Raw genomic sequence first — 25,870 nt, 5'->3', positions numbered from 1 at the left:
TGCATTGTAGATCTTTATGTATTGTAGATCATGGTCTCTTTGGGGACTTTGCTATTACTTCTTGCTCAAACAAATGGGGGGGAGGGTTAATGCTTTGTTGCTGCTTGTGAGTGAGGGGGGGCTTTGGGGTACTAATGTTTTTCTGTCATTCAGCCTTTGGCGTTTTTCCATTTTGTGGATTCTGTGAAGAGTAAAAATTAAGGTTACATACTGTAAATATTCTCTGATATGAAATTGAACCATTGAGAGTATGGTGGGTATCTATTCAAGCCTGAGGTTTCCTCCTTAACACTCAAAATGCTGTAACAGATTTTCCATGGGCAGAATTCCTTTACCTCGAGCTAAAGACTTCGGACCAAGTCCCACCCAGAGTCTTGAGCGCAAAAATCCAGGCTGATATTCAGGCTATCATGCAGGCTAATCGAGGCGGGAGGAGAAGATGGGAGCGTGATGCAGTGCGCGCAGCTCTCCGGTGAAACGATATTGTATCTGTTAAATAGGGGCCGTGAATAACTCTGATTTGATGGAGACAGATGTGAAAGCACAGAGGAACATCTGGAGAAATTTCTGAAATGCCAGTTCGCTGCTGCTGCTACTGTGCGATTGAGAATCTCCGGAGGGAAGGCCCCAAATCCCCCTGCTTTGCCTGCTGCTGGCGACCAAGGCTGAGGTCGAAGCATTCGGCAGAGATGGTGCTCAGTACTCGGTGTTGGAGGGCTGATCAGAGCTCAAAGTTTTTGGACAACTCAGAGTCGGACTGTGGTCAGGCATGGCGGGGAGAGTTTTCCTCCTTCTCCCGTCTGCATGAGATGTGGGACTTTCGAGAGACTTGGACTTTTTTACTGTGCCATGACCTGTTCTTCATCAAGTTATGGTGTTGTTGCACTGTTGTAACTATATGTTATAATTATATGGTTTTTGTTAGTTTTTCAGTCTTGTTCTGTCCTGTGTTTCTGTGATATCACACCGGAGGAATATTGTATCATTTCTTAATGCATGCATTACTAAATGACAATAAAAGAGGACTGCGTGTCCTCAATCTAATCTAATATCTGACTGTTAATTCAAGGGAGCTGATGAGCAACTGAGGGAGAACAGTTTGTTGGTGCCAGCATGTAGGACCATGAGACATAGGAGCAAAATCAGGCCATTTGGCCCATTGAGTCTGCTACCCATTTCTAAGGGGCAGCACGGTAGCGTAGTGGTTAGCACAGAGCTTTACAGTACCGGTACCCCAGGTTAATTTCCCACTGCTGCCTGTAAGAAGTCTGTACGTTCTCCCTGTGACTGCTGGGGTTTTCTGTGGGTGCTCCAGTTCCCTCCCCCTGTTCAAAGACCTACTGGTTGATAAGTTAACAGAGGGGCAACATGGTAGCATAGTGGTTGAGCCCAACACTCTCCAGTACAGGCAGCCAGGGTTCAATTCCCACTGCTGTCTGTAAGGAGAGTGTATATTCTCCCCGAGACCATTAGACATAGGAGCAGAATCAGGCCATTCAGGCCGTCAAGGCTGTACTGCCATTCCATCATTACTGATCCTGGATCCTACTCAACTCCATATGTCTTCTTTCTTGCCATAACTTTTGATGCCTTGACCAATCAGGAAGCTATCAATTTTTGCTTTAAATATGCCCACAGTCTTGGCCTCCACAGCAGTCTGTGGCAGAGCATCCCACAGATTCACTTCTCTCTGGCTAAAAAAGATTCCTCATTATCTCTGTTCTAAAAGGTTGCCCCTCAATTTTGAGGCTTTGCCCTCTAGTTCTGGACACCCCACCAGAGGAAACATCCTCTCCACGTCCACCTTTCAACATTTGGTAGGATTCAATGAGATTCCCCTGCATTCTTCTAAATTCCAGTGAGTACAGGCCCAAAGCTGCCAAATGCTCCTCATATGTTACCAGCTTCATCCCTGGAATCATCCTCGTGAACTTCCTCTGGACTCTCTCCGATGACAGCACATCCTTTCAGAGATATGGGGTCTAAAACTGTTGTCAATACTCCCAAGTGTGGCCTGACTAGTGTTCTACAAAACCTTGGCATTACCTCCTTGTTTTTGTATTCTATTCCCATTGAAATGAATACCAACATTGCATTCGCCTTCTTTACCACAGACTCAATCTGTGAGTTAACCTGGAAGTCTTACACGAGATCTCTTCAGTCCCTTTGCACCTCTGATGTTTGAATTTTCTCCCCATTTAAGTTACCTGCTCTTTTGTTCCTTTTACCAAAATGCATTACCATACATTTCCCAACACTGTATTCCATCTGTCACTTTTTTGCCCATTCTTCTAATTTATCTTATTCCTGCTGCAATCACACCACCTACCCCTCTACCTATCTTCGTATCATCCACAAACTTTGCCACAAAGCCATCAATTCCATTATCCAAATCACTGACAAGCTATGTGAAAAGTAGCGGTCCTAATACTCTACCCTGAGGAACACCACTAGTCACTGGCAGTCAACCAGAAAAGGCCCCTTTTATTCCCACTCACTGCCTCCTGCCTGTCAGGCATTCCTTTAACCGTGCCAGTGTCTTTCCTGTAAGGCCATAGGATTTTATCTTGTTAAGCAGCCTCATGTATGGCATCTTATCAAATGCCTTCTGAAAATCCAAGTAAATGACATCCACTGCCTCTCCTTTGTCCACCCTGCTTGTTACTTCCTTGAAGAACCCTAATGGACTTGCCAGGCAAGATTTTCCTTTGCAGAAACCATGCTGACTTTGACTAATTTTATCATTAGTGTCCAAGTACCCCAAAACCTCGTCATTAATAATAAACTCCAACACTTTTCCCACCACTGAGGTTAGTTTAACTGGCCTATCATTTCCTTTCTTTTGCCTTCCTCCGTTCTTAAAGAGTGGAGTGACATTTGCAATTTTCCAGTCCTCCGGAACCATGCCAGAATCAAGTGATTATTGAAAGATCATAACCAAGGTATCTGCTATCTCTTCAGAAACCTTTTTCAGAACTCTGGGATGTAGTACATCTGGTCCAGATGACTTTCCCACCTTAAGACCTTTTAGTTTATTGAGCTCGTTTTCCTTTGTAATAGCAATGAAACTCACTCCTGCTCACTGATACTCACAGACCTCTGGCACACTGCTAGTGTCTTCCATAGTGAAGATTGATGCAAACTACTTACTAAGTTCATCTGCCATTTCTTTGTTCCCCATTGCTACCTCACCAGCATCATTTTCTAATGGTCTGTTATCAACTCTCACCTCTCTTTTATTCTTTGTATAACTGAAAATCTTTTACTATCCTTTATATTCATATTCCATTTTTCCCTTCTTATGACTTTTTTAGTTGCCTTTTGTTGAATTTTAAAAACTTCCCAATCACCCAACTTCCCACGCACTTTTGCTACATTATATATCCTTTCCTTGACTTTTATGCAGTCCTTAACTTCCCTTGTCAGCCACGGTTGCCTACCCCTGCCATTGACAACTTCTTCCTGTGAGACATATCTATCCTGTGCCTTGTAAACTTCCCAGAATGTTCAACCACGGCTGCCTTGCCGTCATCCCCGCCAGTATCCCCATCAATCCACCTGGGCAAACTCCTCTCAAATGCCTCTGTAATTCCCTTTTTCCTTTGCGACACTGATGCATGTGACTTGTGCTTCTCTCTCTCTAAAATTGCAGTATGAATTCATTCATATTATAATCAATGTTTCCTAAGTGTTCCTGTACCTTAACCTCCCTAATAAAATCTGGATTATTACACAATCTAAGATAGCCTTTCCTCGGGTAGTTTCAAGCACAAGCTGCTCTAATAAGCCATCTCGTATGCATCCAATAAATCCCCTCTCTTGCGATCTCACACCAATCTGATTTTCCCAATCCCTTGCGTATTGAAGTCCCCATTACAATTGTGTCACACCTTTATTATACCCTTATTACATGCCCTTTCCAGCTCCCTTTACAATCTCAACCCCACATCTTTGCTACAATTTGGAAGCCTATATATGATTCCCAAAATGTTTTTTTTCCACCCTTGCAGTAAACTCCACCCACAAAGATTTAACATTCTCTGACCCTATGTCAGTCTTTCTAAAGATGTAATTCTCTTACCATCAGTGTCACACCACCGCCTATGCCTTCCTGCCTGTCTTCTTGATACAAACTATATCGTTTAATATTAAGCTGCCAACTATGACCTTCTTTCAGCCACAATGCAGTGATGCCCACATCATACCAACCAATCTCTAATTGCACCACAAGTTCCCCCACCTTATTCCAAATACTATGTACATTTAAATACAGTAACTGTATTCCCGCATTCTTTGCCCTTTTGAATTTTGCCGCTGTGGTACAATTTAACTCTTTGAACTGTCTGCATTTCTGCCCAATTACTGGCTTGTCCTTCTTTACATTCATATTTCACTAATCATCTACTTGTAATACTTTGCAGGCTCATCCTCAACTCTATCATACTGGTTCCAATCCCTCTAACTATGAGTTCAAACCATTCTGAACAAATGGTTTAGCAAACCTGTCTGGAAGGATATTAGTCCCCTCGGATTCAAGTGCAACCTGTCCCTTTCATCCAGATTACCCCTGCCCCAGACCACATGGGTCTTCTCCGGATGCTCCGGTTTCCTCCCACGTTCCAAAGACATACCAGTTGGCAGATTAATTGGTCATTGTAAATTGCCCCGTGATCGGGCTAGGGTTAAATTAGGGATTGCTGGGTGGCAAAAACTGGAAGGGCCTATTCCACAGTGTATCTCAATAAGTCGTGGCTGATGTGTTATCCCTTTCGACTCTGTAGGAGCTATGTAAGTTTTGTGCATTTATTGTGTATTATAGTAACTAGTCACATCAGTAGGAGTGTGGTAAAAGCGAAGGGAATAAGTTACGTGTTCATGTTTATTTTGTTGCAGTTTGTAGATTGGGAGCACGGGGGTCATATCTTTTGCTAACCACGGACATACTGCTCAGTAATACTTAATGGAGGTGTACAAGATAATGAGAGCCACTGATCGTGTGGATAGTCAGAGGCTTTTCCCCAGGGCTGAAATGGCTAGCACAAGAGGGCATAGTTTTAAAGTGCTTGGAAGTAGGTATGGAGGAGATGTCAGGGGTAAGTTTTTCACACAGGGAGTGGTGAGTGCATGGAATGGGCTGCCGGCGACGGTGGTGGAGGCGGAAATGATAGGGTCTTTTAAGAGACTTCTGGATGGGTACATGGAGCTGAGCAAAATAGAGGGCTATGGGGAAAGCCTAGATAGTTCTAAGGTAGGGACATGTTCGGCACAGCTTTGTGGGCTGAAGGGCCTATATTGTGCTGTATGTTTTCTACGTTTCTGTGTTTCGGTGCTAATTGTATGTTTGCTATTGCTAATAGAGGATCGAAATAGGGAATTCGACTCTTTGGTGCTGTGGTCATGCCACGCAGTATAACAACGCTGTGAGGTCGCAGGCTGGCGGCAATTGTTTTGTTTTATGAGTCAGTTCAGGCAAAATTCCAGACCACACTGCACAGAGTTTGCCATGTAACCAATGAGTGACAAGACCTCTTGCCTACATCGCAATTATGTTTCCGTAATGGCGATAGGTATTTTAAGGTCAAGCATCCAGAGGGCACACCATCAATAACAGCGCTCTCATGATGTCACGTCGTATGGTGATGAAATGTTTGCAAGTAAATTGCTAAGATTAGAGAACAACTCAACCCACCCATATAGGATTAGCTTTATTTGTCACATGTACATCCAAACAACTGGTGAAATACATTGTTTGTGTCAACGACCAACACTGTCCGAGGATATGCTGAGGGCAGCTTGCATGTGTTGCCATGCTTCCAGTGCCAACGTAGCATGCCCACAACTTGCTAACATGTACGTCTTTTGGACTATGGGAAGCCCACACGGTCATGGAAAGAACGTACAAACTCCACACAGACAGCACAGGGATTGAACCCTGATCTCTGGCACTGTAATAGTGTTATGCTAACTGCTTCTCTGCACGTCGCACCAGAACGTTGTGACATTTGTTATTTTACGGCAGCAATAGCAATATAGTGAATGGATGGCGGGGTGGAGATGTGCCCCTACCAAAAGAGGTAGAAGGTGCTCTTTCCCTCCACTAGCCCTTCGGGTCACCCTTGGGCAAGGTGTAGCACTTGCTGAGACCCCCCCCCGCCGATCAGGGTTACGTGAAGTCACGGGAAGGGGAGGCGGGGGATAGTCGTACGAGCAGCCGGTGCATATCACGAGTCCTGATTATACGACCACTGTCTCCAGGCAGACAATCTCTGAAGAGTATTGATAATTGCTGCAGGTCACCCGTCTTGTAAAGACCACTGCCCAGAAGAAGGCAAAGGCGAACCACTTCTGTAGAAAAACTTGCCAAGAACAATCATGGCCGTGGAAGGACCATGGTCGTCCACATCATACAACAGGCTTGATGATGAGGATGATCGGATCTGGAGTAACAATCATTTTTTTCCCCTTTCCCTTTACACTCGTGTACTGAATCCGGTTTTCCCAGCCTTCTCTCTTTTTTAATCTCAAGAGTTCGGGCATTTGCAGTTTTTTTTTCTTTATCTGGTTTTTAATATTAACAATGTTCAAATTAAATTTTATTATCGAAGTACATATATGTCACCATATGCAACCTTGAGATTCATTTCCTTGCAGGCATACTCAATAAGTCGGTAGAATAATAACCAGAAGAGAATCAGTGAAAGGCTGCAGCAACTAGGGTGTTTAATCAGAGTGCAGAAGACAACAAACTGTGCAAATACTAAAAGAATAAATATCAAGAACATGTGATGAAGAGTCCTTGAAAGTGAGTCCATTAGTTGTGGGAACATTTCAATGATGGGGCAAGTGAAGTTGTCCCTTTGGTTCAAGAGCCTGACGGCTGAGGGGTAGTAACCATTCCTGACCCTGGTGGTGCGCGTCCTGAGGCTCCTGTAACCTTCTTCCTGATGGCACAGCGAGAAGAAAGCATGTCCTGGGTGGTGGGGGTCTCTGATGGAAGCTGCTTTCCTGCAACAGCATTTCATGTTGATGTACTTAATGGTGGGGAGGGCTTTACCACTGGTAATCTGGTAAAAAGGTTATTCAGGATCATGAGAAAGATGAAGGAAGCAGCAGAATATTGAAGGTTTCTGTCATTATAAGTTTCTGTAATAAGTCTAATTAAAACTACAATGACCATTACTGTCAAGTAAGTTTGTACCATGGATAGGTTCAGCGATGTGCCTCTCCACGGTGGGAATGTTAAACTCACCTTCGTGGTCCATTCGAATGGTCACCTGTGTAAGATGGGTGGAGAGTGACCAGTACACATCACCTCCTCTGCAGCTCAATGCAGTGAGGCAGAGTGCAGGAATCGCCTCGCATGAATAACACCAACCCAGAAACTTGTTTGCTTTGTTGTTTGTGAGGCTATGCAGTTCAGAAAGTGACTGTCATTTCATTTAATGAAACCTCCCAAGAGATTCATTGGCTTGCCTGCTTAAAAGACAGAAGATACTCCCTTTATGCGATGTTGCATTGGAACCCAGCCATTTATTCACTTAAACAGTTATTTGTTTTCTTTCTCTTCCTGTGTGAAGTCATTACTGTTACGTGGCTGCTTTGTAAAAATGTTTTCATGACTGAAGTTTACTGTTCCATGGGGTATCTCACACAGAGCATTTCACTAATGGATGTAGTTTCGAAGGAAAGTAATCTCTTCCCTTGCTCAGTAGTGAGCAGAAGACCCAATACCAATAATACAATTCCTTACCTTTTCATTGCACTGCAGAGGTCTTGAGCACAGATGAGAGTCATTTGAGCCATAATTACCATCATTGAAGAACTTGAAAGTACTTTCATGGGCTGGTCTTCTCACTGTCAAGGAATTTGCAACTCATGTTCTTAGTTCATTCCTCTCTGTCTCCCTCCAAGACTTTCTCCACGTCACCGTCTCCGCTTCCCTATCTCCTCCATCTCTCCCTCTGTCCCCCTCCCCCTCCCCCCCATGGCTTCAATGTCCTTTCAGTAATCAGAAGCTGTTCCTGAATCATTGAGTGTGTGCCTTCAGGCTCCCGTACCCTCTTCCTGATGGTAGAAATGTGAAGAGGTCATGACCTGGGTGATTGGGATCGTAATGATGACTTTTTGAGGCATTGCTCCTTGAAGATGCCCTGGGTACGACAGAGGCTAGCTGACTAAGTTTACATCTCTCTGCAGTTTACTTCTGTCCTGTGCAGTAGGACAGAAATAGGAGTTGTTGTGCCTTCTTCGTAGCTGCATTGAGACTTAGGCCCAGGATAGATCCTCAGAGATGTTGACATACCGAAATTTGAAATTGCTCTCACTGTCCATGTCTGACCATATTCTGACTGTACCATATACTTTCAGTGTATTCTACAGTGATGAAATGCTTAGAGAAGTTGTTTATGGATTAATTAACTCCTGTCTCAGCAAGAACCTGGGCCCACTGCAATTTGTCTATCACTGCAATAGGTCAATGGCAGATGCAATCGCATTGGCTCTTCATGTGGTCTTGGATCACCTGGACTTTTGTACCGTACTGTAGTAATTTAATGTACTGCGCTGTATTGCTACTGCAAAAAAAAACAAATTTCATGACATATGTGAGTGATGATAAACCTGATTCTGTTATGGTATATTCCATTCTGGTCACTGAATTATAGGAAAGATGTCAATAAAATTGAGAGAGTACAGAGGAGGTTTACTAAAATGTTGCCTGGGTTTCATCTCCTAAGTTACAGAGAAAGGTTAAATAAGTTAGGTCTTTATTCTTTGGAGCGTAGAAGGTTAAGGGGGGACTTGATAGAGGTGTTTAAAATTATGAGGGGGATTGATAGAGTTGACGTGGTTAGACTTTTTCCATTGAGAGTGGGGAAGATTCAAACAAGAGGATATGGGTTGAGAATTAGAGGACAAAAGTTTAGGGGTAACATGAGGGGGAACTTCTTCACTCAGAGTGGTAGCTTTATGGAATGAGTTTCCAGCAGAAGTGGTTGAGGCAGGTTCAATGTTGTTGTTTAAAGTTAAATTGGATAGCTATATGGACAGGAAAGGAATGGAGGGTTATGGGCTGAGTGCAGGTTGGTGGGATTAGGATAGGGTAAGAGTTCGGCATGGACTAGAAGGGCCGAGATGGCCTCTTTCCGTGCTGTAATTGTTATATGGTTATACGGACTGAGAGTGGGAGAGGAGAGTCATGATTGGGAAAAAGGGAAGGGAGAGGGGAGGGTGCAAGAAGCACCAGAAAGACATTCTGTAATGCTCAGTAAACCAGCTGTTTGGAATCAAATGACCTTGCCTAGTCCCTCAGGGCTGGGTGTGTCTGTAGCCACGCCACACCTCCACCCCCCCATGCCTAGCACTCCTCCTCTGCCACCCTTCCCACAGTGCTCCCCATTCCGAACGTCATTTGTTCCCGCCTGATTTACAGACTCACTCTCTGCTCCATGATGAGTACAGTACTGTGCAAAAGTCTTAGCCACCTTAGATATAGACACGTGCTTAAGAGTTTTATGTAGCACTGTACCTACTTTGATAGTAAATGTACATTGAACTTTGAGTTTTCCTATGAAAGTTCTGGATGATTTTTCTACCACTCTTATAGGCAGTGAATTGCAGATCGCAACCTATATCTGAGCTAAAGGAAAAGTCCCTCATAACACATCCCTCCTACTTCTCTTTCGATCAATTTCCCTGGTCTTTGAACTCCATTAATGGAAATTGCTTCTCTCTATTTATGTCATATAATCCCATCATCCTGCCTATCATAAAGCATCCACACACTTGAATCAAGTCTCCTTTTAACCTCTTTTTCTCCAGAGAGGAGAACCTTGTGAGAATTGCACTAGATTCAATTAGACAAATAGTTTTTAAAAAACTGGAATGGGAGCTGACAATACAAAACCATAAAGAGCACAATATGACCATTCAGCCCTTTGAGTCAGTTCTGCCGTTCCATCATGGCTGATTTATTATCCCTCATAGCCTCGTTCTCCTGCCTTCTCCCCCTATCCTTTGATAGGTTCTTGATTAATCAGGACATCAATCTCCGCTTTAAATATACTCAATGACTCGGCCTCCACAGCCATCTGTAGTAATGAATTCCAGAGATTCAGCACACTGGCTGAAGAAATTCCCTCTCAACTCCATTCTAAATTGATATCCCTCTATTCCGAGGCTGTGCCTTCTGGTCCTAGACGCATCCACTATAGCAGGTGTTCCCAACCTGTGGTCCAAGGATCCTTTGGTTAATTGTAAGGGTCCATGGCATAAAAAAGGGCGGGACACCATGCACTATAGGAAACATCCTTTCCACACCCACTCTGTCAAGGCCTTTATGGTCTTTTTAATTTGGTCCTTAAAACTTTGTTCTCCCACTGTACCATGGAAACGGGTTCACGAGTTTGGTGAATGAGACATAAAACACTGACTGCAAATAAGCGTATTAATCATTTATTTACCAACAGTAAAAAAATTGACCAAACAATTAAGTTTCCCCAAGTTACACAAACTACAAAACTAAATATTCAGCAAACAGTTACTTGGGTAAAAGAGCGAGTGGAGCACACTCCCCAGTGGTTCTGTGAAACGTGCCCTGGAGGCAAAGGGGGAAAAGTGAGAGAAAGCCTCCCACACGTGCTAATCTGATATCTCCAAGGAGCTTAAAACTAGAGCTTAAGTGCAGCTGCAGTTTTTAAACGGATCAATCAACGACCAACGTGGTGGAAGTGGCTTTCGTCTGGCAAATAAGCCACATCCTCACACAACACTCACTTTTTCCTTCCATTTTAGACTTCACCAACGACAGATTAAACCTATCATCTCCTCACTTCTCGTCATCGTTTCCACTCTTCCTTGCTCTATCTGCTTACCCACCCTAACTATAGACCCTTCTCCTTCGGATCCACCCTTCCCTTCACCACTTTTTCAGTCCAGATGAGGGGTCCTGACCTGAAATGTCAACTATAAACTGCTTCATACTTGACATGTACAGTGACAAAAATGGTTTTGCACGCCATCTAAACTTTGAGTTAGCAAAAGGTAACAGGAATATCTAGAACGCAGAATAAAGTGTTAGGAAGAAGAGAATATTAAGAGTAACACGGAGAGAAGGTCTGTCTAAGATTCTGAAGTGCTGGGTTATGGACTGTAGTTTTGATGGACTCTGAATCGGGGTCTCTTTGGGGGGCCTCTGCTGTTGCTTGCATGGTGGGTAGGTGGGGGTGCCTCGGTGCTTCTGCTGGCACGAGTGTGGGGGGGGCATTCGATGCTTTTGCTACTGTTTGTGCAAAGGGAGGGAGTGGGGACTTTGGCGGCTTCGATGTTTCTATCAGTCACTCCAGGGGTTTCTTGTTTAGTGCATGTCTGAAGAGTGTGAATTTCAGGTTGTATATGGAATACATTCTCTGATATTAAAATGAACCTTTGGACACAATACTGGAGGAGCTCAGCAGGTCAGGCAGCAACTATTGTAATGAATAAATAATCAAAATTTTGGGCCGAGACTTTTCATCAGGACTGGAAAGGAAGGGAGAAGACACCAGAATAAAAAGGTGCAGGAGGGGAAAGGAGGGTAAGCTAGAAGGTGATAGATGAAGCCATTTGGCTAGGAAAGATAAAGTACTGGAGAAGAAGAAATCTGATAGGAGAGGAAAGAGAACTATAAGAGAATGATAAGGAGGAAGGACATCAAGGAGAAGTGATAGGCGAGAAGAGGTAAGAGTTCAGAGTGGGGAATAGAAGAAGAGGGGAGGGGAGGAAATCTTTTTTTAATGGAGGAGAAATTGATATCCATGCCTTTAGTTTGGAGACTACCCAGACAGAATATAAGGTATTGCGCCTCCACCTTGAGGGTGGCCTCATCTTGGCACATGAAAAGGCCATAGACTGACATGACAGAACAGGAATGGGAATTGGAATTGAAATGTTAACCCATCGAGAATTTATGCTTGTGGTGAATGGTGCAGAGCTGCTCAACGAAGCGGTCCCTCAGTTTACGACATGTCTCGCCGATGTACATCCAGAGCACTGGACACAGTAGGTGACCCCAGCAAGTTGATAGATGAAATGTTGCCTTGTGTAGAAGGACTGTATGGAGGTGCGGGAGGAAGTGAATAGGCAGGGATAAGTGCCAGGAGTGAGATGAGTGGGTAGGGACGAATCGACAAGGAAACCATTATTTGTAATTCTTAGAGTCAAAGGATTTAGATTTAAAATAGTATTATAATTATAATAGAAGGCTTTTTTCCACTGAATTTGGATGAAGCTTGAACTAGAGTTCATAGCTTAAAGGTGAAATATTTAACAGAAACATGAGGGCTCAACATATTGTTGCAAAGAGGGCAGACAGTGGCTATATTTCATTAGGAGTTTGAAGAGACTTGGAATGTCACCAAAGACACTGTCAAATTTCTACAGATTTACTATGGAGAGCATTCTAACTGGCTGCATCACTGTCTAATTTGGGAGGTGGGGGGGCTACTGTACAGGATTGAAGTAAGCTGCAGAGAGTTGTATGATAAAGTTTAAGGGAATGGGGGATTCTCAGATGTCTGTAAACAATGAATTAAATACTGACTATGTCTGTCACTGCAGTGTGTTTGAATAATGTCTCACAGCTGCCTTCTTTGGAGCAAGATGATTAAAGTTTGCCCAGATCCACATAGATATCTCTGGGCTTTTCACACCTTTTGATTTTGACAAAAAGCAGTACCTGATGGAAATTAGACAGAACATTTCTTTCTTAATTCAAGCATACATTTGACGGATGTTCTTATCTTTGTAATTAAGTTGTCGCTCCAGCAAACCAGGTAGGATATTCTTTTCTTTAATTAAGGTGGCTGGAGTGTCTAACAAATTGATTGTACTTTGTATCAATAGTCCATTGACTTGGCCGGAACAGTTATCAAACTGATTGTTCTTTGTATCAATAGTCCATTGACTTGGCCGGAATGGTTATCAAACTGATTGTTCTTTCGTATCGATGGCCTTATAACTTCTGACAATTCTGACATCAGGCAGTGAATTTGTAGAACCGCCGGGGAGATGAGAAAGGGTTTCTCCCTGATGTCGGGTCCAAGTTCACTCGCTGGCTGAGCTCGAAGAAATAAACGGGTGAAAAGATAAGTAACAATCTTTTTGTGCTGTCGTTATTTGATCCAGCAAAGTTACATTTACATTGTAAACTTAGTCAGCTCCTTCATGGGCACTAGCCTCCGTAGTATCCAGGACATCTTCGAGGAACAATGCCGTCAAGGAGGTGGCATCCATCATTAAGGACCCCATTACCCAGATCATGCCCTCTTCTCATTGCTACTATCAGGGAGGAGGTACAGAATTCTGAAGGCACACACTCAACTAATCAGATTTCTGAATGAATATTGAACCCATGAACACAACATTTTTTTGCACTAATTTAACTATTTAATACATATATTTACTGTAATTCGGTTTTATTTCTATGTATTGGATTGTACTGCTGCCACATAACAAGTTTCACGACATATGCTGGTGGTTTTAAACCTGATTCTCATTCACTCAGAAGGTGGTGTGAGTGTGTAGAGAGCTACCACCACAAGAGGTAGATGCGGGTCCGATTGCAACAGTTAAGAGAAGTTTGGACTGGCACGTGGATGAGAAGGTTGTAAAGTGTATTGGTCTAGATATGGGTTGATGGGACTAGGCAGAATAACAGTGTAGCACTGACTAGGTGTGCCAAAGATCCTGGTTCTGTGCTGTAGTGCTGTATGACTGTGAGATCTGCATAGGGAATCCATGCTTTGGCTCCATCTTGCTGTCCATGGATGCCACCAGATCTGTTCCTCCAGTATTTTTCCATGTTTCTCCAGAGATTCCAGTGTCTGAAATCTCTTGTGTCTCCAGTATTAATCTCTCAATCAACATCTCTGGGCAGTTCATCTGGTTCTTGGTTAGTCAGGTCATGGTGTCAAAGGTTACGGGAGAAGGCAGGAAAATGGGATAATAAATCAGCCATGATAGAATGGCAGAGCAGACTTGAGGGCCGAATGCCTGATTCTGCTAGTATATCTTATGGGCATTATCACATGGTGAATTGGGGTTTGTTTGTAATTGAAGCTCCTGTTTCCTATACTTTGACAGGGACAGTCATCCAAAAGTATTTCTTTGTCTCTGTCTTCCTGGGACCACGTGGGTTTCCTCTGGGGTCTCTGATTTCCTAAGACGTTAGGGTTAATAAAGGTTTCTCCAAAGGGAAAATATCTATACTTAACTTCCTGCACCAGCCAGGTCTTGAGCCTGCCACCCCGACACTCAGCAAGACCTTTCTTTCTTTACACAGGATTCAGAAGAACATGCTCATGGACCTCACCAAAGACATCATGAATGAACTGGGCATCACGGCTGTCGGGGATATTATTGCCATTCTAAAACATGCCAAAGTGGTTTACAAGCAGGTACGTGCTGCTAGAGCTGCTTTCTTTATCACATGGCTCCGAAACTAAATGCCAAAAATGGGAGGCCTCTGTAGGCAAGGAAGCATTTTGGAGCAAAGCCTAGATTCCCATCACCCAGGCCATGCTGTTTTCTCACTGCTGCCAGGTACAAGAGCCACCATCAGGTTCAAGAACAGTTCCTACCCCTCAACCATCAGGCTCTTGAACAAAAGGGGATAATGACACTCACTTGCCCATCTACTGAGATGTTCCCACAATCAATGATCTCACTTTAAGGACTCTTTATCTCATGTTCTTGCTATTTATTTATGTACACAGTTTATTGTCTTCTGCACGCTGGTTGATCTTTCATTAATCCTGTTATAGTTGATATTCTATAGATTTGCTGATATGTCCACATGAAAAAGGATCTCAGGGTTGTATATGGTGACCTATATGTACATTAACAGTAAAATTTACTTTGAACTTTCAAATTAATGACTGTGCGTTCTGGCACTATGTTGGCCTTTAGTAAAATGGAAGATATTAATATGATTCTGTTGGGACTGTAATCTCCCTCTTATACTCTTCATTCATACCAATAATCAATGCTATAATCAATAGTGCTCTACTTTGTCAGCATTCCAGCTGCTTTTCACTTTTCTCTTTCTAAAAACTGGTAAGAAATTGCGCTCAATAGGTACACCTGGAGGAAATCTGTTCAAGGAGGTACTGCACTACATGAGAGCGACCTCCTCTGTACTGCAGAGACCAAGCGGCAGCTGTGAAAGGAGAGAGTGAACAACCGAAAGCCCCAACCAGGACAGGGGTTGCCAAACCCTTGCTAATGGTATTGGTCCATGGCATAAAAAAGGTTGGGAACCCCTGCCTTGGGAGAATATCAAGTGATTGCAATAATATTATACCTTACAAATAACGGTTCAGTGGTTCCATTTAATATTAGAGAATGTATACTGTATACAGCATGAAATTCTTACTCTTCACAGACATTCACGAAACAGAAAACCCCAGCGAATGAATGACAGAAAAATGTTAGAACCCCAAAGTTCCCTCACACAAGCAGTAGCAAAGCATCAACCCTCCCCCCAACTGCCTCAGCAAAAACATCAGCCCCTCCCCACCACCACCTGCCAATCCTCCAAAGAGACCTTGAGCTATGGTCCAACAAAAAAAAAATGATGATCCCAACACTCTGACATCCCACGGTTGCACTCTCTCTCACTCACAAGGGAGAGAGGTATCACTCTTGCCACAGCAAGAGGGGAGGCCAACAGCTGGCTGTTTTGATGTTACAGTCTGCAGCGTTGCTTATTCTGACAACAGCATACACTGCTGTCTTGATGTTCCAACGTCCTGTGACACTTCAGTTGGTAATACCGGTGAAGAACCAGGTCGTCCACAAGCCACAGTGCCGTACTCTAAAGGCACACATCTTCCAGGCTGCTCCTGGAGGTATTGAAAACTCTAGACCTCTTGGCGAGCTCAGAGAGCGAGAATCTGCCACCATGAAGAACCGCAGTTTGCGCGCAGATGTAGGTCACAGACTCCGACAGCACCCCAGCTACCTTGAAAAGACAAGAAAGAGACGTTAAAAAGAATAATTTTAACTGTTTTGCAAATGCACTGGAAGAAGTCGCCCTCTAGCGCCATATTTAGCTCAATTAAAATGTGAAGACAAAGCAATTATTAAACACACACATGAAATAACGAAACTGCAGCATTGCAGAGTTCCTCCACATGCACATGCTTCCAGGGTTTATTGTTCCAAGCAAACCTTAGCCAGATCCAGAAATCCAACTGTGATGGCCCAGATATACAACACGTGATAGATTCTGAGAATAGATTTCCGACCTTTGCAGCTGAGTTAACTGCTCTAAATTAATTTCAGAGAAAAATGACGTGACGGGCAACAGCAGGTTATTTTTGGATGAACCAGTTAGTTGGGGCTTGAGGTATTTTTCCCAGTCCCACCCACCTTAAGTAGTGAAATGGATCACTCAGATTGGTCATCCCAGTCGCTTTCACAACATTTATAAACAGCATTCAGCACTTTGCCTGATAACATTGAAAAACGCAGCATTATGTGGGCAGATGTGAAACAGATTGCACACTTGGTGTTATTACCCCACAACCATCAGGCTCCTGAACCAGTGTGGATAACTTCACTCACCACAATGAGCCTCAGGTCCCACACCACCAGGTTCAGGAACAGTTATTACCCCATAACCATCAGGCTCCTGAACCAGTGTGGATAACTTCACTCACCACAATGAGCCTTCGGTCCCACACCACCAGGTTCAGGAGCAGTTATTACCCCACAACCATCAGGCTCCTGAACCAGTGTGGATAACTTCACTTACCTCAATTCTGAACTGATTCCACAACCTACAGACTCACTTTCAAGGACTCTGCAACTCTTGTTCTCAGTATTTTTTTTTATTTGTACAGTTTGGCTTTTGCACATGGTGTTTGTTGGTCTTAGAATGTTTTCATAAAATTCGATTGTATTTATTTTCCTGTAAATGCCTGCAAGAAAATGAATCACAAGGTAGTATATAGTAACGTACACTCTGATAATAAATTTACTATGAACTTAAGACCATAAGATATAGGAGCAAAAGTAGGCCATTTGGCCCATCGAGTCTACTCCACCATTCTATCATGGGCTGATCCAATTCTTCCAGTCATCCCCACTCCCCTGCCTTCTCCCCATATCCTTTGATGCTCTGGCTATCAAGAACCTACCTATCTCTGCTTTAAGTACACCCAATGACTTGGCCTCCAGGTTTACCACCCTTTGACTAAAGTAATTTATCTACATCTCTGTTCTAAATGGACATCTTTCAATACTGAAGTTGTGCCCTCTAGTCCTAGACTCCCCTACCATGGGAAATAACTTTGCCATATCTAATCTGTTCAAGCTTTGTAATATTTGGAATGTTTGTGAGATTCCCTTTCATTCTTCTGAACTCCAGGGAATACAGCCCAAGAGCTGCCAGACGTTCCTCATATGGTAACACTTTCATTCCTGGAATAATTCTCGTGAAACTTCTCTGAATCCTGCTGCCAAAGGTGCATCTATTAAATTCTCACTTGAACAGGGTGAATACCTATGCAATCAATAATTTTGTTTTATATATGAAATTAATTTAGATCACTTTGTCACAAAAGAGTCTTTTTCTGTTGATCAGTGTGAAAAAAGCCAAATTTAAATCCACTGTGATTCAATGCTGTAAAACAATAAAACATGAAAACTTTCAAGAAGGATGGATACTTTTTGTAGGTACTATAGATGGTGAGTGAACAACCCTTTTCAAGTCCACCCACAAGTTCTCAATTGGATTGAGGTCCAGACTCTGACTTGGCCACTTCAGGGCATTAACTTTGCTGTTTTTAAGCCATTAATGTTTGGGATCATCGTCTTGCTGGAAAACAAATCTCCCAAGTTGCAGTTCCCTTGCAGACTGCAACAGGTTTGCCTCCAGGATATCCCTGTATTTTGCTTCATTCATTTTACTCTCTATCTTCACAAGCCTTCCAGGGCCTGCTCCAGTGAAGCATCCCCACAGAATGATGCAGCCATCACCCTGCTTCACGGTAGGGATGATGTGTGGTGTTTGGTCTGATAGCCAAAAAGCTCAGTTTTGGTTTCATCAGACCATAGAAACTTCTTCCAGCTGACTTCAGCGTCTCCCATGTGACTTCTGACAAATTCTAGCTGAGATTTCATGTGAATTTTTTTCAATAGTGGCTTTCCCTTTGATACTCCCACAAAGCAGCGACTGGTGAAGCACCCAGGCAGCGACTGTTGTGGGTGCAGACTCTCCCTTCTCAGTCACTGAAGCTTGTAACTCCTCCAGAGCCCCCCCCTCCCCCCACCCACTTCACTAGTCCCGTTCTTATGGTCACTCACTTTTTTGAGGATGGTCTGTTCCAGGCAGATTTGCAGCTGTGCGATATTCTTTCCATTTCTTGATCAGTGACTTGGAAATTTTCTTGAATCCATTTTCTGACTTGTATTTTTCATAACCTTTTCATGAAGTTGCTTGGATTGATGGTGTAGCTTTTGCTAGGATACTGACTCACCAGCAGTTGGACCTTCCAGATACAGGTGTATTTTTACTACAATCGATTGAAACGCCATGACTGTACATGGGTCTCCAAAAAAACCAAGATCTCCATTTAATTAATTATGTGACTCTGCAAGAGTGATAATTTAGTGTATCATATTAAAGGGGGTGGTGAATACTTATGCAATCAATTATTTTGTATTTTATAATTGTAATTTAGGTCACTTTGTAGAGATCTGTTTTCACTTTGACACGAAAGTCTTATTCTGTTGATCAGTCTGAGAAAAACCAAATTAAGTCCACTGTGATTCAATGTAGTCAAACAATAAAGCATGGAAAAAATCCAAGGGGGTGAATACTTTTTATAGGTACTGTATATGTATATTAAATAGTTAGATGAAAAATAGTGCAAAACAGAAATAATATATTTTTTAAAAATTAGTTAGTGTTTGTGGATTGAATATCCATTTAGGAGTTGTATAGCAGAGGGGAAGAAGCTGTTTCTGAATCGTTGAGGGTGTGCCTTCAGGCTTCTGGACATTCTTTCTGATGGTAACAGTGAGAAGAGAACATGTCCTGGATGATGGGGGTCCTTAATAATGGATGTGCCTTTCTGAGTCACCACTCCTTGAAGATGCCTTGGGTACTACGGAGCCTAGTAATCAAGATGATTAATTTTACAACTTTCTCTAGCTTTCGGTTCTGTGCAGTAGCCTCCCCAAATGCTCTCCACCATTCATCTAGTTTTCTGGTGTTTTAGGTGACAAACCAAATCTCCTCAAACTCCTAATGTAGTATAGCCACTATCTTGCCTCCTTTATAGCTGCTTCGATATGTTGGGACCAGGTTAGACCCTCAGATATCTTGACACCCTGGAACTTGAAATTGCACACTCTTCACTTCTGATCCCTCTAGAAGGACTGGTTTGTGTTCCCTCGTCTTACCCTTCCTGAAGTCCACAATCAGCACTTTTGTCTTACTGACCTTGAGTGCACGGTTGTTGCTGTGACATCACTCAACTGGCAGGTATATCTCGCTCCTGTACTCCCTCTCATCTCTTTCCGAGAGTCTACTGGCAATGGTTGTATGATCAGCAAATTTATAGATAGCATTTGACCCATACATAGCCACGCAGTCATGGGTGTAGAGTGAGTAGGGCTGCAGGCTAAGCACACACTCTTGTGGTGTGCCAGTGTTGATATGCCCCCTTGTATAGGTCATTTCCACCCCAAGGAAAAAATCTGACTGTGTACTCTTATCATCTTGTACACCTCTAACATATATTGTGTACAAGTAGAATAGGACCATCAGCCTGTCTTGACTGCAGTGGTGGATGATTTGGAATTTCCCACCTTTGGTAAACCGCAATCCTCCATTGTGTAGGACAGCTTGAATGTTTAAGGAGACCTGTGCACTGAAACAGGTTTCAGTGGTTCCATCACACAGTACAAAGTTCCATCGTATGGTGAGTTGCTTACCGACGGGAGTGGATAGCTGACCGTGACTTTGAAAGCAATTTGCTTTTCAATCAAAGTTCAAGGTTAATTTTATTATCAAAGTACATGTATATTACCTTACAACCCTGAGATTCATTTTCTTGCAGGCATACTGAACAAATGTGTAGAATAATAACTATAGTAGAGTCAATGAAAGATCACCCAACTAGGGCGTTCAAGCAGAGTGCAGAAGACAACAAACTCTGCAAATACAAAAAAGAAAGAAAGAATAATAAATAAGGATTTAATATCGAGAACATGAGATGAGAAAAAGTTCAAAATACAATTTATTAACAGAGTACATACACGTCACCACATACAACCCTGAGATTTTTTTTCTGTGTGCATACATAAAAGGAAGAATCCTTGAAAGTGAGTCCATTGGTTGTGGGAATATTTCAATGATGGGCCAAATGAAGTTGAGTGAAGTTATCCCCTTTGGTTTAAGAGCCTGATGGTTGAGGGATAGTAACTATTCCTGAACCTGGTGGTGCAAGTCCTGAGGCTCTTACACATTCTCTCTTGGCAGCAGTGAGAAGAGAGCATGTCCTGGGTGGTGGTGGTGTGACTAAGGAGTTGATGATAGACCTGAGGAGAGCTAAGGCTCTGGTGACCCCTGTTTCCATCCAGGGGGTCAGTGTAGACATGGTGGAGGATTACAAATACCTGGGGATACGAATTGACAATAAACTGGACTGGTCAAAGAACACTGAGGCTGTCTACAAGAAGGGTCAGAGTTGTCTCTATTTCCTGAGGAGACTGAGGTCCTTTAACATCTGCCGGACGATACTGAGGATGTTCTACGAGTCTGTGGTAGCCAGTGCGATCATATTTGCTGTTGTGTGCTGGGGCAGCAGGCTGAGGGTAACAGACACCAACGGAATCAACAAACTCATTCGTAAGGCCAGTGATGTTATGGGGATGGAACTGGACTCTCTCACGGTGGTGTCTGAAAAGAGGATGCTATCTAAGTTGCATGCCATCTTGGACAATGTCTCCCATCCACTACATAATGTACTGGGTGGGCACGGGAGTACATTCAGCCAGAGACTCATTCCACCGAGATGCAACACTGAGCGTCATAGGAAGTCATTCCTGTCTGTGACCATCAAACTTTACAACTCCTCCCTTGGAGGGTCAGACACCCTGAGCCAATAGGCTAGTCCTGGACTTATTTCCTGGCATAATTTACATGTTACTATTTAATTATTTATGGTTTTATTACTATTTATTTATGGTGCAACTGTAAGGAAAACCAATTTCCCCCAGGATCAATAAAGTATGACTATGACTATGACTATCCTGATGGCGGATGCTGCTTTTGGTTTTGCTGAATATTCTGTCAAGAAGCACTGTCTGAAAACCCGTTTGAACAATCGAATTTGGCACAGGGTTACGGATACAAGAACTGCTGCCTCAGAGCTCCGGCAGCCCGGTTTAATTCTGATTGGCACTGCCTCTATAGAGGTTGCATGTTCTCCCATGTTAGAACATAGCAATATTGTGCCAACTTTTTTACCTGCTCTAATATCAAGGTAACCCTCCCACATAGCTCTCCATTTTTATTTCAACCTGGTGCCCTTTGAAGAGTCTCTTTAATGTCCTTGATGCATCTATAGACCTCGTCGTGATTTGGAGGTTTGTGTGCCTCAATGACCTGGAGAGCTATGTTGGTTTGGAGTCAGGGCTTTATGCTTTGACTCTTGGTAGGGCCACCCATACCAAACAGGTCAAAGGGCAGAGGTCAGACTAAGAGTGGTCAACCGGTCCTCCAGGTTCAGGGGTTCAGCTCAGGGCTAACAACCCCAACTGGTAAAACAAAACTGTTATGGGAAACAGCAATGAAGAATCCTTCCACATCTGAGTGTGAGAGTATTCCTGAGTCTCCACCTGGGACTTACATGACTGACAGTAGTGAAAACTGAGAGGAAGCTACTGTCACAATGTAGGAAGCCCTGAGCACCATCAGAGATGGAGGACCTTCATTGCTGCCCTAAACCTCAGTGGTGTAATGGGCAGTAGGTGTCTACAGAGCATTCGCTTGGTTCCCTAGGTCCCTCCTACATTCCAAAGGCGAACAGTTGTTTCGTTACTTGGCTCTAAAATTGTCTGTGGTGTGTATGAGGATGGTAATATCCGGGGGAGTTAATGGTAATGTGGGGAAATGGGTTCTAGGATAAATGACTGAGGTAACTTATATGTACCTAATTTTTATACAATTTAATTTTTATACAGTGTCTTAAAATATATTCAGCCCTCACAACTATTTTCACATTTTACTGTCTCATTTTCTAATTGGAAATAATTCGGAAAATATGCAGCTCGGGAGGTTGATGGTGGGGTTGAGTTGTTCTCCAATCTTGGCAATCCATTTGCAATCATTTCATCGCCATACGAGGAGACGTCATCAGTGCACTGTTTACTTGTAGCGTGTCCTCTGAAAGCTTGGCCTTTATATACTTATCATTTGGCTGATTGGATGACACGAAGCTGGGTGGCAGTGTTAGCAGTGAGGAGGATGCTAAGAGGATGCAGGGTGACTTGGATAGGTTGGGTGAGTGGGCAAACTCATGGCAGATGCAATTTAATGTGGATAAATGTGAAGTTATCCACTTTGGTGGCAAAAATAGGAAAACAGATTATTATCTGAATGGTGGCCGATTAGGAAAAGGGGAGGTGCAACGAGACCTGGGTGTCATTATACACCAGTCATTGAAAGTGGGCATGCAGGTACAGCAGGCGGTGAAAAAGGCGAATGGTATGCTGGCATTTATAGCGAGAGGATTCGAGTACAGGTGCAGGGAGGTACTACTGCAGTTGTACAAGGCCTTGGTGAGACCACACCTGGAGTATTGTGTGCAGTTTTGGTCCCCTAATCTGAAGAAAGACATCTTTGCCATAGAGGGAGTACAAAGAAGGTTCACCAGATTGATTCCTGGGATGGCAGGTCTTTCATATGAAGAAAGACTGGATGAACTGGGCTTGTACTCGTTGGAATTTAGAAGATTGAGGGGGGATCTGATTGAAACGTATAAGATCCTAAAGGGATTGGACAGGCTAGATGCGGGAAGATTGTTCCCGATGTTGGGGAGGTCCAGAACGAGGGGTCACAGTTTGAGGATAGAGGGGAAGCCTTTTAGGACCGAGGTTAGGAAAAACTTCTTCACACAGAGAGTGGTGAATCTGTGGAATTCTCTGCCACAGCAAACTGTTGAGGCCAGTTCATTGGCTATGTTTAAGAGGGAGTTAGATATGGCCCTTGTGGCTACAGGGGTCAGGGGGTATGGAGGGAAGGCTGGGTTCTGAGTTGGATGATCAGCCATGATCATAATAAATGGCGGTGCAGGCTCGAAGGGCCGAATGCCCTACTCCTGCACCTATTTTCTATGTTTCTATGTTTCTATTACAGAAAATCATTTGTGGCGTAGGGAGAGGGGTCTCGTTGCTGATTGGTTGCGTGGTGAACTGTTGTGCATCGTTTGGAATTTTGCCCACGTTGGCTTATAAATGGGATCGAGTGCTACATTTCTGTTTATAGAATTGTTTGTGGAAAACCATGCTTCTAGGAATTCCAAGGCAACCAGTCAACTGATAGATAAGTTTATAAACGCCAAGCATTTGGAGGACACACCAAAAGTAAACAGCACTGATGATGTCTACTGTCATGGTGACAAAACATTTGCAAGTGGATTGCCAAGATCAGAGAACAGCTCAACCCAACCATTTTCTAAGTTTAAAATATTAATTCAGTTCAAGTTCAATTGTCGTTCAACTATACAAGAGTACTCATGAATACCGCCCAATGAGACAGTGAATATGGCCTTTGGAAGATTTGAGCTCCAGCCTGTGCCCATTTGACTGATTAATAATAATGGGCCCTTTCTTCTTTCTTTACTAGCTCTTTGGCTCAGTTAATGTTCACAAATATACTGCTCGTAATTGTTGCAGTGTGTAATCTGTTATTTTATGCTGACTGGCTATTGCAGGGCAGTAAATCACACAGCATTCACACAAACCGGGGATTGGATGGGCGAGTCATCCCAATCTCACGGATTTGGCGAGACCAACGTTGTATACACCTTAGATGTAGGAAGCCCGGAGAAAGGCCGGTTTATCGCCACAGAATCCAGTGGCTGCTGGCGAAAGGCCAACCAGCCGTATTTCCAGAGATGCCCAGAAAGGGGTTCATAAACATCAGATACTCTCACCCAGGTGAACCAGCCGGGGTTGATTCTGCCCCATTTGGGTCCCAGCAGCATTGGTCCACAGGTCATACCTCTTGATCCATAGCCATCTGGAGGCTCGCTCAGCAGCCTCTGTGATGATCCCGATGGAACAGCCCCCATAATGCCAAGGAGAGTAGGTTCTGCAGAGTGAACAGCCAGCAAAACATCTACACCCCACCTGTATAGGCTTGCATCATGTCCTCCACCTCTCATCTTACTCTATATCTTCTTTTAGGAACTTGCTAAGATGGCTACAGAGTCGATAAACCCCTCTCCTGGAAACGTACAGTTTGAATTGAAAAGAACAACGGGCTCACGTAAGTAGACACAAATGCAGTGGGGAAAATTGTTCTAATAATACACCAGTTCAGGCAGTGAAGGTGAAGAGAGCGAAACAAGAGTTACTATTTCAGGTTAATGACCTCTCATTAGAACTAGGAACTGTTATGAAAACAGTCATAAACACGAGATTTTAGAAACCCAGAGTAACATATTATAAGTTGGGAGAAGAGGTGGTGATTCAGATAAAGTGCACACGGAGAAACTGAATGATACAGATGCTGATTGTGCCACCTAAGAGAGGAATGATAAAGGCTTGTTCATGGCAGATGACCTCTCTATCCATCTATCCATCCACCGTGAAATAGGCCCTTCGAGCCCTTTGAACCGTGCTGCCCAGCAACACACCTGTTTAATCTCGCCTAATTTACAGTGACCAATTAACTTGCTGACCGGTCGGTCTTTGGACTGTGGAATGAGATTGAAGTACCCGGAGAAAACCCATGCACACACGGGAAGAAATGTACAAACTTTCTTAGACGTCGCCAGATTTGAGCTTTGAACTCCATCGCGCTAACTATGACATTACCTGGCGCAATCTGCAGGAGATTTAAAGACAAGAGGATGCATGACGACAGGGGAGGGAATAGTGGTGATACTGGTGATAGTGAGATACTGAACATCTCAGATGCTGTAAAGCTGAAATAAAAGAACAGTGGACATATTTTCTGATTTAGAGCTACAGCACATAATGGGTCCATTCAGCCAAACGAGTGTACTTTGCCCAGTTATACCCATGTGACCAATTAATTTACCAGTGCGTCTTTGGAATGTGGGAGGAAATCAGAGGATCCAGAGGAAACCTACACGGTCATGGGGAAAATGTACAAGCTCCTCACAATAGCAATTAGTCTCTGACACTGTAATAGTGTTACGTTAACTATTACATTGCTGTGCCTCCCCAGAATACCCAAGAGGGCAGGAAGCATCTGTGGAGAGAGATTCATGTCACAAGTTGGATAACCTTTTCAATTCAAGCTTATTTGTCACTCAAGCATATTCAGGAATGCAGCCAAATGAAACAGTGTTACTCCAGGATCAAGGTGCAAAACACAGTACCAACAGTTACACACAGCACCAAGCACACACAAGATAGCCAACACAAATGGTATCACAATCACGAAATAAGAGTCCAAAACTCACGCCATCAATCTGCAGTCAACTGTAATAAAACTTGTACCCCGCTGAGCAAACACCGGGGGGTGGGGGGTGGGGATTCAGCTGCGCCACACCACCCCCAGTGAAGCACATGAGCTCCGATGCCCCTCCTGGGCATCACACACCTACACACAAGGCAACAAGCACAT

The 25,870-nt window shown here is 43.4% G+C and overlaps 1 protein-coding gene across 6 annotated transcripts in view; it reads left to right on the top strand.

Moving 5' to 3' along the window:
• The window catches only part of c12h19orf47 (chromosome 12 C19orf47 homolog), a 94,874-nt gene that overhangs the window by 35,247 nt on the left and 33,757 nt on the right, over nucleotides 1-25,870 (top strand). For 5 of the 6 annotated variants that reach the window (XM_063063534.1, XM_063063535.1, XM_063063531.1 and 2 more), the window contains exons 3-4: nucleotides 14,318-14,432; nucleotides 24,460-24,541. In XM_063063534.1, the coding sequence (XP_062919604.1) occupies nucleotides 14,318-14,432; nucleotides 24,460-24,541 (197 nt within the window). The remainder of the gene's footprint in view (nucleotides 1-14,317; nucleotides 14,433-24,459; nucleotides 24,542-25,870) is intronic. The other variant, XM_063063536.1, reaches the window with a different exon arrangement.

The sequence above is a fragment of the Mobula hypostoma genome, chromosome 12 (assembly GCF_963921235.1).
Source record: "Mobula hypostoma chromosome 12, sMobHyp1.1, whole genome shotgun sequence".
NCBI classification, from domain to species: Eukaryota; Metazoa; Chordata; class Chondrichthyes; order Myliobatiformes; family Myliobatidae; genus Mobula; species Mobula hypostoma.
This window is presented reverse-complemented; position numbering and strand designations above follow the sequence as displayed.